The 13,433-nt window shown below is 39.6% G+C and overlaps 1 protein-coding gene across 6 annotated transcripts in view; it reads right to left on the reverse strand.

The window, feature by feature from the left end:
* Positions 1-13,433, reverse strand: part of DENND5A (DENN domain containing 5A) — a 64,631-nt gene that overhangs the window by 12,949 nt on the left and 38,249 nt on the right. For 2 of the 6 annotated variants that reach the window (XM_039552158.1, XM_039552157.1), the window contains 10 exons: positions 12,837-13,071; positions 12,283-12,433; positions 11,561-11,654; positions 9,464-9,571; positions 8,413-8,544; positions 6,715-6,867; positions 5,796-5,900; positions 3,495-3,579; positions 2,103-2,187; positions 981-1,109 (listed from right to left, as the gene is read on the reverse strand). In XM_039552158.1, coding sequence (XP_039408092.1) covers positions 981-1,109; positions 2,103-2,187; positions 3,495-3,579; positions 5,796-5,900; positions 6,715-6,867; positions 8,413-8,544; positions 9,464-9,571; positions 11,561-11,654; positions 12,283-12,433; positions 12,837-13,071 — 1,277 coding nt within the window. The remainder of the gene's footprint in view (positions 1-980; positions 1,110-2,102; positions 2,188-3,494; positions 3,580-5,795; positions 5,901-6,714; positions 6,868-8,412; positions 8,545-9,463; positions 9,572-11,560; positions 11,655-12,282; positions 12,434-12,836; positions 13,072-13,433) is intronic. The other 4 variants (XM_039552162.1, XM_039552161.1, XM_039552160.1 and 1 more) reach the window with 3 other exon arrangements.

Below are 13,433 nucleotides of genomic sequence, written 5' to 3' on the forward strand. Positions count from 1 at the left end.
AAAATGGCAGAAGTTGCACCATTACTTTTAGTACCTCACTGAACTCAGCACTGCTTCCTCTAAAAACAAGTGGGGCATGCTTTCAAACCAACTGCCTAGAACAGCTCTCTAAGTAGGCTATCTAAATATGCAGCACAAAGCACACGAGATTATAGAGAATTGATGTCATCCTGTACAAGTAGCTCCCTTGCTTGTCATTTTCATTTTAAACATACTTTTGTTGCAGTCTCCCTCTGTTCTAGAGAATCAGAAGCTGCCTGACAGATGAACAGTACACTGGCCAGTGTTAAAAGAGGTTTTTTTCTTCTCTTTTGTGGGGGGGACATGGAGTGTGGTGGTGTGTGGAAAGTCCCCTCACAGCACTTGCTCTGCATGGGACAAGCACTGCTAAATTTAACCTGATCTGAACTGTTGACTTCACTAGAGAGGCTTAACCTTAATTTGGAGATACAGGTAGATTTATCAGCTGTCCTCACTCTGTCCTTCAGCTTTTCTTTGCTCACTGAAGGCCACAGCTTCATCAGAAAGTCCAACATAATACAAGACAAGGCAAATCTCAAATAATTAGCTATTGGGGTCCAGGGGGACTGGGGAAGAAATTCCTTGGAAGGTGGTGAATGGAAGGAGAGGAAAGGAAGAGCAGACAGCATAGGTTAAGCTGTCTCCAGAAAGCAGTCTTCCATTAAAGCTAATGACAATTACTATGGCTTTGATTTCCACACTAAACACTGAACGTAACTATTACAGAAGCAATTCACCTTATGTTCTTAAGCAGGCTATAAAGGTAAAAATGTATGTGAAGAACGCCAGCATTGAACCCTAATTCCCAAACAGCTCACATGCTTGGAAGGCCAGTTTGTTCCATGCCTTCTGCACACTGCTAAGCAGATGCAAGAATAGGCACACCTGGATTTTTGAAACCAAACAATTACATAGATTTTAATTCTTTTAAAAGCTTTGCCCAAGATAAACCATCTTACTTTGTGAGTTCATGATCTGAAAGCAACTGTTTCAGATGCCTAGAAAGCAACTTCTTTTCCATAGAGAGGCGAACCCAGGCTCTGGCCTTGCCAACATCTGTTTTGATCTCACTTATGTTCTGGATATGCCTGGAAAAAAAGAAAAAGAAAAAGACATGCTTGGTATTGTCAAAGCATGACAGTCCTTTTGAACCAAGCTCAGCTGAAGTTTTGCAAAGAACACAAAATATCAGGTAAATTAAAGGAAAAAGAAACATAATCACCTTAATATTCAGGACAATAAAAAATTCCCTGCAATCCAGCTCAAAAAGAATAAGAGCCTGAAAAGGAAATATCTGCAATGCAGTGCCCTATTTACAAAATTCTAAACCAGGCCCATTGTCTCACATGATTTAGGACTCATTCTGGACCTTATCGCTGCAGTATTTATGGCTGAATGCTTTGGAAAATTAAATACTGGTTTTGCATGCTCAGTAGAAGCTTTTCTTGCACACAAGACACAAATGGTATATTTTAATAAGGCAAGCAAATCCTCAATTCACTCCTCCTGACTGAAAAAAGTGGATGCTGGTAAGGAAAAAGAAGGAAAAGAAAATTCCTGTCAAGGTTGTTTTAGAAGTTCTGCACATTGCTTTTTCAATGTACTGAAAGGAAGGAATTGGGCAGAAGTTGTAGTTTTATTCACAGTACAGTATTGAATGTTAGATAAACCCATTCTTTACATCAAACAAGTTCTTTAAACTGCTTTCTTCCCTGAAAAACAAGAATGGTCTCAGAACTACACAACCAACTCAGCAATGACTGGGAAAACACAAACACTCTACCCACACCTCTGTGGAAATAAACCAAACACACAAAACATTAAAAATATGAAAACTCTGTCATGATATTATCCTAAGTTAATACCTCTGACCATATAAAACCTCCTCAGTATGAACCCTGTTTCTGTGAAGGTCAGTGAAAACGTTGTGCTAACTCCTTTGAAATAGTTCAGCAGGTTCCTTCCCCACAGCCCCCTCCTGCTGCATGAAACACAAGCTTTTCTGCATGGTGCACAGCATACACAGAAACAAGTGTGCAAATCTCAGGGGGGTTCTGGGTTGTGTGACACTTCAAACTCACCTCATATCCTGGATGAGAGAGATTCTAAGAGGTGACATGGCTGGACTTGTATCAGACTTTCGCCTTTCTGAATCAAGAAGTATTCCTAGATTCAGAAGAAAACAGTTTCTTGTTAGCAGAAATCCATCTAAAGATTTTTAAACCAATATAAAAAAGAAGGTGAATTAACACCAATTTGCACACCTGTATTACTGGTGACTCTATGAAGACACTGTACTGTATTTCCACTCCAAATGACATGAAAATCTAATATGCTACACAGATGGTTATACAGATCAGCACACACTGAGCACCAACACATTAATGAGCTTAGATTCAGCTGAAATTGGTATGACATCAAATGGCTTAAGACATACAATAATCAAGTATTATTTTCTAAACACTACCCTGTTTTCTTGCTGTGTAGTAACACTGACTGCCACTGTTGACACCAGAAAACAGTTTTATATAGGTTGTACTCAGTACACCACACATCCTGTGCTTACTGAGCTATTACTTTGCACACTCCTGTAACACCACTACTTTTTAAATACATTTTGAGGTATTTATGAGGAAAATATTTCAAGCAATATTGTTACTCTTATCCTTCAAATTCCACTCCAGAATGAAGTTATATGAACTAAGTGGCATTCAGGAGACCTTAAAATTTCCAAATCTATGGTTTTGATTGCTTACAGGATCTTGTGCATGTTACTAATGCTCATCTCTTTGCTTATAGCAGCTTTAAATAAAAAATAAAAGGCACCCACTGCCTCCCCCAAACCTATTGTTCTCTACAATCCTGTGCCCCCGCCTGACACAAGAATTACTGTTTAAAAATTACATTAATAATCCTAGAAACATATTATCAGTAGATCTTATGTGCAATATTACTTCTACTGCAACACTTGATGTAACAAAAATTAAAATATATTTCTTCAGTTTATGTTTTTAACAATAAGCCTCCTGTTCAGTTGTTTTTCAAGCCATAATGTAAAACCTCAGGGTGTACAGCACAATTTTATGTGCTTACACTTGTTTTCCACCCCCACCCATAACATCATTTGCCCTGGCAGTCATGCAGGGCCTGTGTGTCACATGGAGGATGATGGACCAGAGCAATCCATTTTAAAGCCTATCTCTGAGGCATCAGCTATTTCCAGTTCCTGACTACCATGGTAGTCAGGTCCCAGACCCAAACAAGTAGGCTCAATACAAACCAGTTTATTTTTCATAAAATATATTGAGACAACACACCAGGCCCGTATTAAACTTGTAGCAGCCACAACACTTGATTCAGTTCTACTGAGTGAAGGGTATTTCCAAGGGAAAAAAACTCTGCATGATGTAAATCTGCAGGCAGCTCTTATTCACTGCTTTTAATCATCTTCTTCCAGCAGATGCCAATCTTACCTGAGGTACTGAAGCTGCCTGATGTGGTTCTTCTCTGTCTGTTTTCTAGGTAATGTAACAGATGAGACCACAAAGCAGACTTTCCCTAAAATTAAAAAATATTAGTTAAGGAAATCACTACCAGCTGAATAAAAAAGTTTAAATCATCATTGAAAGTATCAGCCATGACAAAAACTTGCTTTAAAGATGTTTCTCCCTATAAACTCGATGGTAAAAACCAAAAATAAGACAAGTTGGAGGTGCTTGGGAGCTGTAAAGAGGCTGAGAAGGAAAAGCCAGAGTCAGACTATTGGGATCTAATGATTCTGGTAACAGGAAAAAGTTAATGGAACTTCTTTCCTCATAGTTCATTACCATGACAAGAAAACATTCCAAGGCTTGTAAAACACTGTGTACAAGTGGAGTTTGAAATCTGAGACTGTAACCTGTCCTGTGTGTCTCTCCCTGCCTGCCTCTCCAGCAGTGAAATGCCAAGAGACATGGAGCCAGCCTGAGCAAGACATACCCAGGCCAAGTCCTGCTCCCCTCAGGATAATTCAGGGCTACAGATAAAAGCTGCCCATTTTTAGAATCTCAAAAGATTCCCCTCAATTTCATCAGGCAAAGCACCTGGACAATCACAAACACAGTAAGATATCCCAAAACATAAGCAGGACAGTGAAAGTTTATCAGCAAAAATACCCCAGTTCTACACATTGTAAAGCCAACTTAAAAGTTAGAATTTGGGATGTAGTATTTAGGTCAAGATAAATCCATTAATGATGTTAAAAGGTGCATCTTGCTCATTATGTTGCTTTCTTAAACCCCTGGTGGCTTAAAGCAGAGAGCAAGAAAATCTTTCACTGGGAAACTATAAAGATTCTTGGATTCGCCATAAAATATTTCACATAATAAACCAAAAGATTGCAAACCTGCAGAAAAGCAGCAGTAAGCAAACAGGGGCTCTCCAGCACAGCAACTGGAATTACTTACAGATAATAAGTATTACTTACCATCTTCCTAAATTATTGTATTAACCTGATCCCAGTAAAGATCTAGCAACTCTGCATTTCAGAAAAGCTGTCATATCACAAGGCCATATTTTTATTTACAGCTTTGCAGAAAGAAACCATGACTGTAAAGCAAGTTGTCAATTCTGCACTATCAATTTCATCTAAAATTATCTAAGTGCCCTCCCAGAGGTGCAGTAATGACGGTTTATCTTTACATTCATTTTTTTTAAAAACTGTATTTAAAAATCTCTAAGCACTTCCATCCTATAGTTCCCTACAGTTGACATAAAGAACTATTAACCATGAGGGATTATTCCAGAAGTGGCATGCCTCCAGAAGAATAAATCCTAGAGTGTCTGTAACATCTGTGCTGACAGAAATCTATTAAAAATATGCATTCAGTGGTGAGGATATGAAAATCCATTGTGTTTTGTGTGTACCTGACAGACCCAACATGGAAAGCCAAAACTGCAAGTCTTATTATAAACAGATAAAAAAGAGCATGAAAAAATCAACCAGCAAAGAGTTACATCCAAAACTGTCCTTCTCCCAATAAACACACACATGCACACACAGTCTAGTGCTCAGCAACCAGCTGCCATGGCAAGGAGAACTGCAACAGATCACAGAAAAGCAGCAACAAAGGATCCTGCAGCAAACTGATATCAACAACCATGATGAATGTGAGAACTCATGCAGTGTCTGCCCGCTCCTTCACCACCGTGGAACTCTCCTTTAACTTCACCAAATAGCAATGATGATGCAAGCTGGATCTATAAGGGGAAGGAAGACAGCCTAAGGAAAGCAGTGGGACAGAGAATGGGCAAGGGAATTACCAAGGCCTTCTGAAAGTCCAGACTACTTCAGTCATTAGATCCTACATCACAACTCCCCTGCATTGCTCGGGACAACGGAAGGCATGGATTCCCTCTGCACGTGGAAAAATCAGTAGGTAGCTAATGTAGGACTACTGGGGTTCATCAGCAGGGAGGAGGTAAAAGCAGGGATTGGTGGAAGGAAAGCCATCCTCATTACTATGGTCAGTTGAGAAAGAAGAGTCTCCCCTGGCTCGTTATTGAAAAGTAAAATAAAATCGATGTATGAAACAGCAGGCTTTTGCATATTTCATAAAGGCCAGAGCACACAGAGAACTGGTGGTGCTTTTTTATTCTTTATTTTCTTAAGCTCTGGATCATACTATGAGATACACTGCACTTCCTCCATCAGGCCTCTGTTCTATTCCAGCACTCTATTTATTCCACCATTCAGCACTGTTTGCTAACATCTGCAATCAATCCAAAGCATTAACCTTATGAAGGGTTGGCCGTCTGGTGGTCTGAAAGGCCCAAATCTGGGTTGAAGCAGAGTATACTGATGCTCTGTCTTCTAAGACGAAAGCAGTACAGCTTCTATCCTAAGTGATATACAAGAGGGAAGGGAGAGAATCACATGATAAATCTTCACATAGAAAACTGTTGTATAGTTTGAAGGAGAGCAGATTTAAACACTGGTGTTTGGGTGCTGGGAACAGAGATACTGGATTACAGTTGTCTGGATCATGAACATATATTCTTAAAAAAAAAAGAAGTTATAATCTTCTCCATCCTTGCTACTCCTTTGTACAAGGGAGGAGTAAAGTTGGTAAAGGCCCTCCAAACTCCATCTTGTCCCACAAGTGACTCCAAATAGAAGAGCACAACAAACAATTATTAATTTCATACAAAACCCCAACACCTCTAGCTAGTGATCTCATAATCATAATTTAAGTACTACTACATCACTCAGGAAGAACCAAAACAGCAAGACTTTTACTTTGAAGTATGAAATTATTCTTCAGGAAAACAATTCCCTCCTCCCACTGACAGCACCTTTAGGATATGCTGCCTTGTAGCCTATGCAACTTCATTAACAAAAATATTAAGAACACAGCAACGATTTTTTACCATCCTATTTAAAAAACCCACCAATTCAAATGAAAACCCCAGGTTAAATGGAGAGTCTTCCAAGAAGCCATCTGTGGAACACATCTACAGGTACACTTGCACATATCCCACAACATGGAGACAGACGGGGGGCACAAACTGACATAAAAAGGACTGGGGGACACACGAGTATTTTAACACATCTACAGACACACTAAAGGTGTCCTCTGAAGGCAGAGAGAGGAAGAGCATAACACAACTTCAGGAAAGTGTGCTCTGCAATGTACAGGAATATTTATTCCTCACCTGTTTGACTTGCAGACCGTGGCTCCATATCCTTTCTAAGAGGTCACACAGACTGGCTATCAGAGTGTTCTCTTCCACTCCTGTGATATTCACTTCACCATGACCAAGCTCCACAGCTTCTCGACCCATTTTCTCAACCAACATCCTCTTAGTCTCAAAAAAGACAAAGCAAAAGAGAACTAAGTCTCTCCCAGGAATTTCCAAGATCACTTCCACTTGTTAAACAACAAGGAAGCACATGATAACAAAGATTTGGCAGTATAACTGGCTGTGCTGATATTTCTGGCACTAGTGCAGAATTGCTGTTCTTTTATCCCCGGTTTTCAAGCCAGGACAGCACCAGTGCTGATCTTCTGTTTTCTCAAAAAGGGTTTGCAAATGGGTACATCATCCTCCACAGAGTAATCCCAACAAAGGGCACAGCAGGTGACACATTGACAAGCTGGGTGCCCAGCAGCAAGGCCAAGAAAACACAGGTCTTGGGTGGTTTTGAAGCCTGGTAAGTGCTGGATGCCCTCCCCAAGAGCTGGGCACTTTGTCCACCTCCTCCCAGGGGAGGTGAATGAGCCCAAGTGCTTCCAAGTAGCACGGGTATGTCATTCCTGGGAGATGCTGTTCTGCCAGAAGGACATTTAGATTAAACCAAACCCATTCTGGAGTGCACCTCTTGAGCTTCCCCAGGAGCCACAATCTCCTAAATTGTGCACAATTTCATACTGGTCAACAAAGCTTTCACCAGCTCTTAAAGTGCAGTCTTCCAGTCCTATTATATTCATCATACAGCCAACTGGAGGAAAAAATGGTGAGGGAATCAGTTCCACTCATCTCTTACACATTTTTTCATCTTTGTCCCTATTCTAGACTCGCTTTCAAATGAGTAATACTCCCTTAAGCACCTCTGCACCGTCTTGGTTGAGATGAAGTCCAAGTTAGTCCCTAGCTGCTTCTCCCCCTCACTCCAGCAATTTCTCACTGTGAAAGAGCCAAGTCTATCTTCAAGAATTTTCACCACCTAATGAACCCCTGTTAAGGGATGAGGATTATTTGGACAGTTCCATAAAGTGACATCAGAAGTATAAGCACATATGAAATAGAGTTTTATAAAAAGTTGTAGATAATTGCTATAGTACCTCCACTGACTTCAGGCAAGAATGTGTCTATTTCATAATTATTCTCCTTGCTGTATTTTTATAAACATTAACATTTATTTCAGATTAATATGTTGTCAAACATATACTGGTGAAGTATGTCTACAAATTAATGCCAAATTTCTTTGTTCAGTGCTTAAAAACTTACACCTCAGAAATGTATTAATTCCTTTAGTTATGAGAAAAGCTGTTGTATTTTCACCACAACCCTCTATTTGGACTATTCACTCCTGTTGAATAGTAGTACTGTCTCAGTTATAACTGAAATGAGCTGTAATAGACTTGGGCAGCGGGATGGTAAAGACCCTTCAGAATATTCAATCTCTATCATAAATCTGCTTGATAAAGTTTCTGCTCTTTGCAGAATTTCTGAATACATTCTCTCTTCATTAATTTCTCACCACCATGCAAAAATCCTTACAGGGATAAAGCAGAAACAGATGGTAGAAAAGTGGGGGGGGGGGGGGAGGGGTTGGAACATACTGGATACAAAATGGTCCAGAAAGGATGGATATGAGGCGCAAGAGAGCAGAACTATTCTCTGTGTTACCTTATTTCGGCATTCCTTCAACAGGCCTTCGACAAACTTCCAGTTTGTTTGTGCAATTACTGACGGAGAGAGGTTAGAGAGTTTGGGCTGCCGAATGGTGCTGCCCAGATTCCTGGCTTCTTGGATGTACTTCTGGATTGGGGAAGAAAATGGACAAACACAGAAAAAAGTGTAAGTGAGACTCCTTGGCCAAGAGAAAAGGGTATGTTTATAACACACACCACTGGAGTGAGGAGGAAAGGATCACATCCTCTTTCAGAAAAAGCCACTTTTTATATCCAGCATTATTTAGGGCTGAGACACTTGAAGTACTATTTCTCCAGAGGTCAAATCCCCATTTATATAGTCTATACAGTATGAGAACACACGTTGCTGTATTACAAAAACACAACACAAACTGCCAAGGATATTTAGATGCATAGAGATTCAACTACTCCCTCCACCACTGACAATTGTCTTCTTATTTTTTCATTTAAATGAAAATTTGCAAAAACTACCCAGACCAAGACTATTCAAGTGGCAGACTGGTCTATGTGGGGACTGCAAGCAAACTTTGCTCTTTCAGGAAGCAGCTGCAAAATGCAAATTATAACAACATCTCTCAGCTGTGAACCAGCTGCATTTTTCAGGAAAATAATTTCCTGAACCCACTCTACTCGAAAGAGCTCTTCTGCTCCTATTACTGCCATCAAGGAGTTGCCATTGTTTTCACCCCAGAGACAAGAGTGATATAACAAATATTTTGGAAGTCAGGTGATCACTGGTTGATTGGGGCACAGCTAACTGAGAATTAGTGATAGAGAGAAAGTCCTCTACAGGCACTGATGGAATACTCAGGGTTAGTACATAGTTCAAATTAACAGGAAACCTCTCTAGCTTACATTGAAATAATGACCAACTGAGATGTCAATGAATAGATTTGTCAAACATGACAGAGAGGGAAAACTCCACCTTCTCCACTGGCCTTGCACTAAAGAGCTATGATATATACATTTAATTATGCATCTTTATCCAGAACTATGATTACAGTCATATTGTGCATTGGACATACCAGATAATGCTCTGACACAGATTTTATAGAGGGCATGAAGGGCCAATCATGCTGGTCCCAGTCTAAACATAACTGCAACTGAAGCTCTGACATGGAAAAGTCCAGGTGCTGGCAGGATAAGGTGGTAGCAAAAAGCCAAGCAGATATAAAGTGAAAGTGGTAAGCACATATGAAGTAATAAAAGCAAGCATGCAAAACAGAAAAAGAAAAGAGTGAAGACATAATACAATGCAGAACTCCCAAGCATTCAACATAAAAATAAATTCGTAAGTAATGAATCTGAAAGGAAAAAAGAAAAGATGGTGTTAAATCAGTGGATTGGTGTAAACTCTGCCCTCCACTGGGCACTAATGTTTGCAATTGTCAAAAGTCTCAACTGCACAGATTTTTGTTGGCTGCCACAAAGCTTCCATTTGTTTAAAACTCCCAACGCTGCAGTTTGACACCTCCTGCCCAGCCTGACCCCAGGGTTCATCTCAGAAGAGCTCCCTCCCCACTCTCAAATTTACTGTGGAAATCTGAGGTTCACCCAGGAGAAGGGGTCAGCATTCAGTCACCATTATGTCATCAAAAAGGTATAGCACAAACCCCTAAAACACCAGCACCACTACCACAGGCACTTGGTGCCCCCAGCTGAGCATGTATTTCAAAATATTTATTCCTCAGAAATTATTTGCCTTTTGCAACAAAATAACTCCTGTAGGAAATGAGCTTGTGAGGAATCAGTTAAAAAACAAAACAAACAAAAAACCCCAGAGACCAGAGGTAGAGTTTTGCCTTTCTAATTACTTAAGTGATAGCTCAGAAGTTTACATGCTTTAACAACTGTGTTGTTTAGCACAATAATGAGGTTAGAAATCTACTATTCATTTCTGTTACTTCTAAGTAAAAAGCACTTTAGAGTTATCTGAGCATATGGAACATGTCAAAGCCAGAAACTACTCGTAGAGGTTTTTTATTATGCAGACATTTTTCTGTTACATGGTTATGGATGACAGAGATGACAGTATAATTCAACAAAATTTTAACAAACCAATAAGTAAATTCCAGAAATCAGTACACTATGAAGGCAATTAAATTCATCACTACCATAAAAGAACAAACTGAACAAACACACTTGTGTTTCACAACACTATCCGAACAGACACAAGACTACTACTACTATAAAATTCAAAATTAAGCTTTTCTAAGGATATTTAACAAGGCAAGAGAATATTGTTTTCAATTAACAACGTGCACGTAAACAAAAGCAAAACTTTGGGGTTACTAAATAAACAAAAAAACTCTAATATTTTGAGCCACTGTTCTTGGAATTACCCATAAATCAACACCTGGTGTTAACAGTGTGCAGTCTGTACCATACGAATCAGAAACTGTACTGAAATTAGTTCACCCAGATCTTTCAAAACCACTTCACCACAAAGAATAACTGTGTCAGCTGCAGGAGCAGTGGTGAGAGATGTTTCAGTTCAGAAGGTGAGTAAATCAGCATCAGACTGTGCTGTGTAAAAGCAGGCAGACACAAACGTGACAGTATGGAGGGGCTTCACATTCTCACCTTAGCAATGAGGTTGTCTGTCAGTTTGTCACCTTAAGACTTTTTTTATGGTCTACAGAAGACACTTAGGCAACTCCAAAAGGCAGTGCTCCTGATTTTAGGATGAAATTAATGCCTCTCTAGAGGTGGGTATCTTTCCTCCATCAAATACACAAAAGAAGCACAGGATGACTAAGTTATTTAGAGATGGGAAATAGATGGCTGAAAACTATTAATTCCCCTCTTCCCACTCATCCCCTTTAACAGAAAAAAAAAAAAAACCAGAACAAGTTGAAATCATGTGATTATATTTTCAGAGAACTCTCCTGTATGTGGGATGAAATAATTTTGTCCTGAGAGGGGGCAAAAAAATGACATAACTCTTATAATAAGAAAACTAAGTATTTTTGGTCTGCTACCTCATTTGTATTAAACACACTTAAGGGAGAGCAGACATGAACTGCAAGTAACTGTCTAGATATTTCATAAAGGTTGCAGAGTGTTTTTCAGGCCATTAGGAAAGAAAAAGAATCAGATCTCTAGAGCTGAGCAATTTTCACCTCTCTCTGGTCATTGTCCAGACGCAGGTGCTCTGTGTGCTGCTTCTGTCTGTCCTTCCGCCTCCACTGAGCAGGAGCGTTCCTCTTTGTCCACCTACACATGGGGGAATATCATTAACCAAATGTCAGGAGTCAGGTGAAGGTCAGAGGCAGTAAGAGGTTTCCAGTTTAGTCTATACTGAACATGTCGACATCAATTACATCAGCCAAACTGCAGCTGCAAATACACACAAAGAATCTCTGGAGAAGAATCCAGTATCGGGCAACCAAAATATTTTAGAGTATTAGATCACATACACTTGGTTTTTATTTTTCCTTTTTTTTTTTTTTTTTTACAATTCCAGGGACAATTTAAGCCTTGCCTCTCCTCCTTCAAAGTTTTTATAAGAAAATACCCTAAAATATTTGCTAGCTCCTACATGAGATCAAATAAGGGGATCTGCTTTTATATTGACAATAATTATAAGTAACTCAAAACACATCAACTATCATCTCAAACAGAAGATGGCTGTCTTAAGTAAATTTGCTTCAAGAAGCCTAGACTTGAAAAAAAACCCCAGACATAGCAACAACCCCACCCCACACATCTCACCCACATCATCTGATCTGCTCCCACTTGAAAAAAACAAACCCAAAACTGACTTTGTTTTCTAATATCTCTGCCTTAGTGCCATTCTGTAGATCTTGCCAAGATTCAGCACCTGTTGTCTTAGCTTACTCACTTGTTGCTTGCTGGGCCAGTGGATAAAACGTCAGACTGAAGCTTAGGAAAAAATCCAAGCTCATATTTCCCTTGTCCAATTTTCATGTCCAGCAAGTGTGGGTGAACTGCAGTGTGATCTATTTTTGCCAGCCTTAATTCAATAGATTTCTCTGAAATAGTAAGTTAATATTTTTAAAGGTGTTTTAATCAGACATACCTATAATCACGTATCTTCAATTAAAAGCAGATGTCAAATTAAAGGAAGAGGTGGAAGGTTCTTACTGATCAAAGAATGCCACCAAAAGGAGAAAAATGTTTATCTTCCTAAGCTCAAACATCTTTCACACACAGAGAGTGCAGGAACACGCTGAGTTCTACTTTACATTAATTTCATTTCACATCTCAACTTCATAGCAAACATTTAGTCCCCAACTTAAGCTCTACAGCTCTGCTATTTTGATCTTTTTTTTTTTTTGAGGTTTCAATGCATGAATCATTACTTAATGTAATGTTTACAGCAAACAGCACTGACCAGTTGCACTAATTGTCAAGCAAGTGCCTCGTGGCTCTTACCAGCCTCATCAATGGTTGTGCACTTTTGATACATAGATGTGCGCAGAGTCGGAGTCCTGACATTCAGCAGCCTAATTTTATCCACCCTAGAATCAAAAACTCTCAAAACAGGGTCTTTGTCATCTTCATCATGGCACATAATCTTGTTGTCAATAAAGGATGCAAACATTTGGGTCTCCAGGAATCTCGAGAGGAAAGGCAAGTAAGGTTCAGGCTGATCGGACAAGAAAGAAGCCTAAGACACAAGAAGAGATAAAAGTCTTTGGGGGTCTGCAAAGAGAGAGAGAGACACATCCACCAGAAGCACCAATTTTTCTGATCAAGGACATATGAGAGTGCTTTGGTGCCACTTAAAGCCTGGTTTTAATATGCACATCAATTCCATCCCCAAAACAGGCAGTCTATATGAAATTTTCAGCATCGGGACAATCACTTAGTATATAGCACAATAATTAGTACACTGTGATTTTGGCATTTCTTTCATCTGCTACAAATTTCGAGAGAATCCCAGCAAACCACACCAACAGTACTGCAGGTGTGCACATTTGGTACTTCTGGCTGGGCTCACAGCTTGTGAAGTTGTTGGGAATCTTTTCA

This window comes from Corvus cornix, chromosome 5 (assembly GCF_000738735.6).
Source record: "Corvus cornix cornix isolate S_Up_H32 chromosome 5, ASM73873v5, whole genome shotgun sequence".
Lineage (NCBI taxonomy): Eukaryota > Metazoa > Chordata > Aves > Passeriformes > Corvidae > Corvus > Corvus cornix.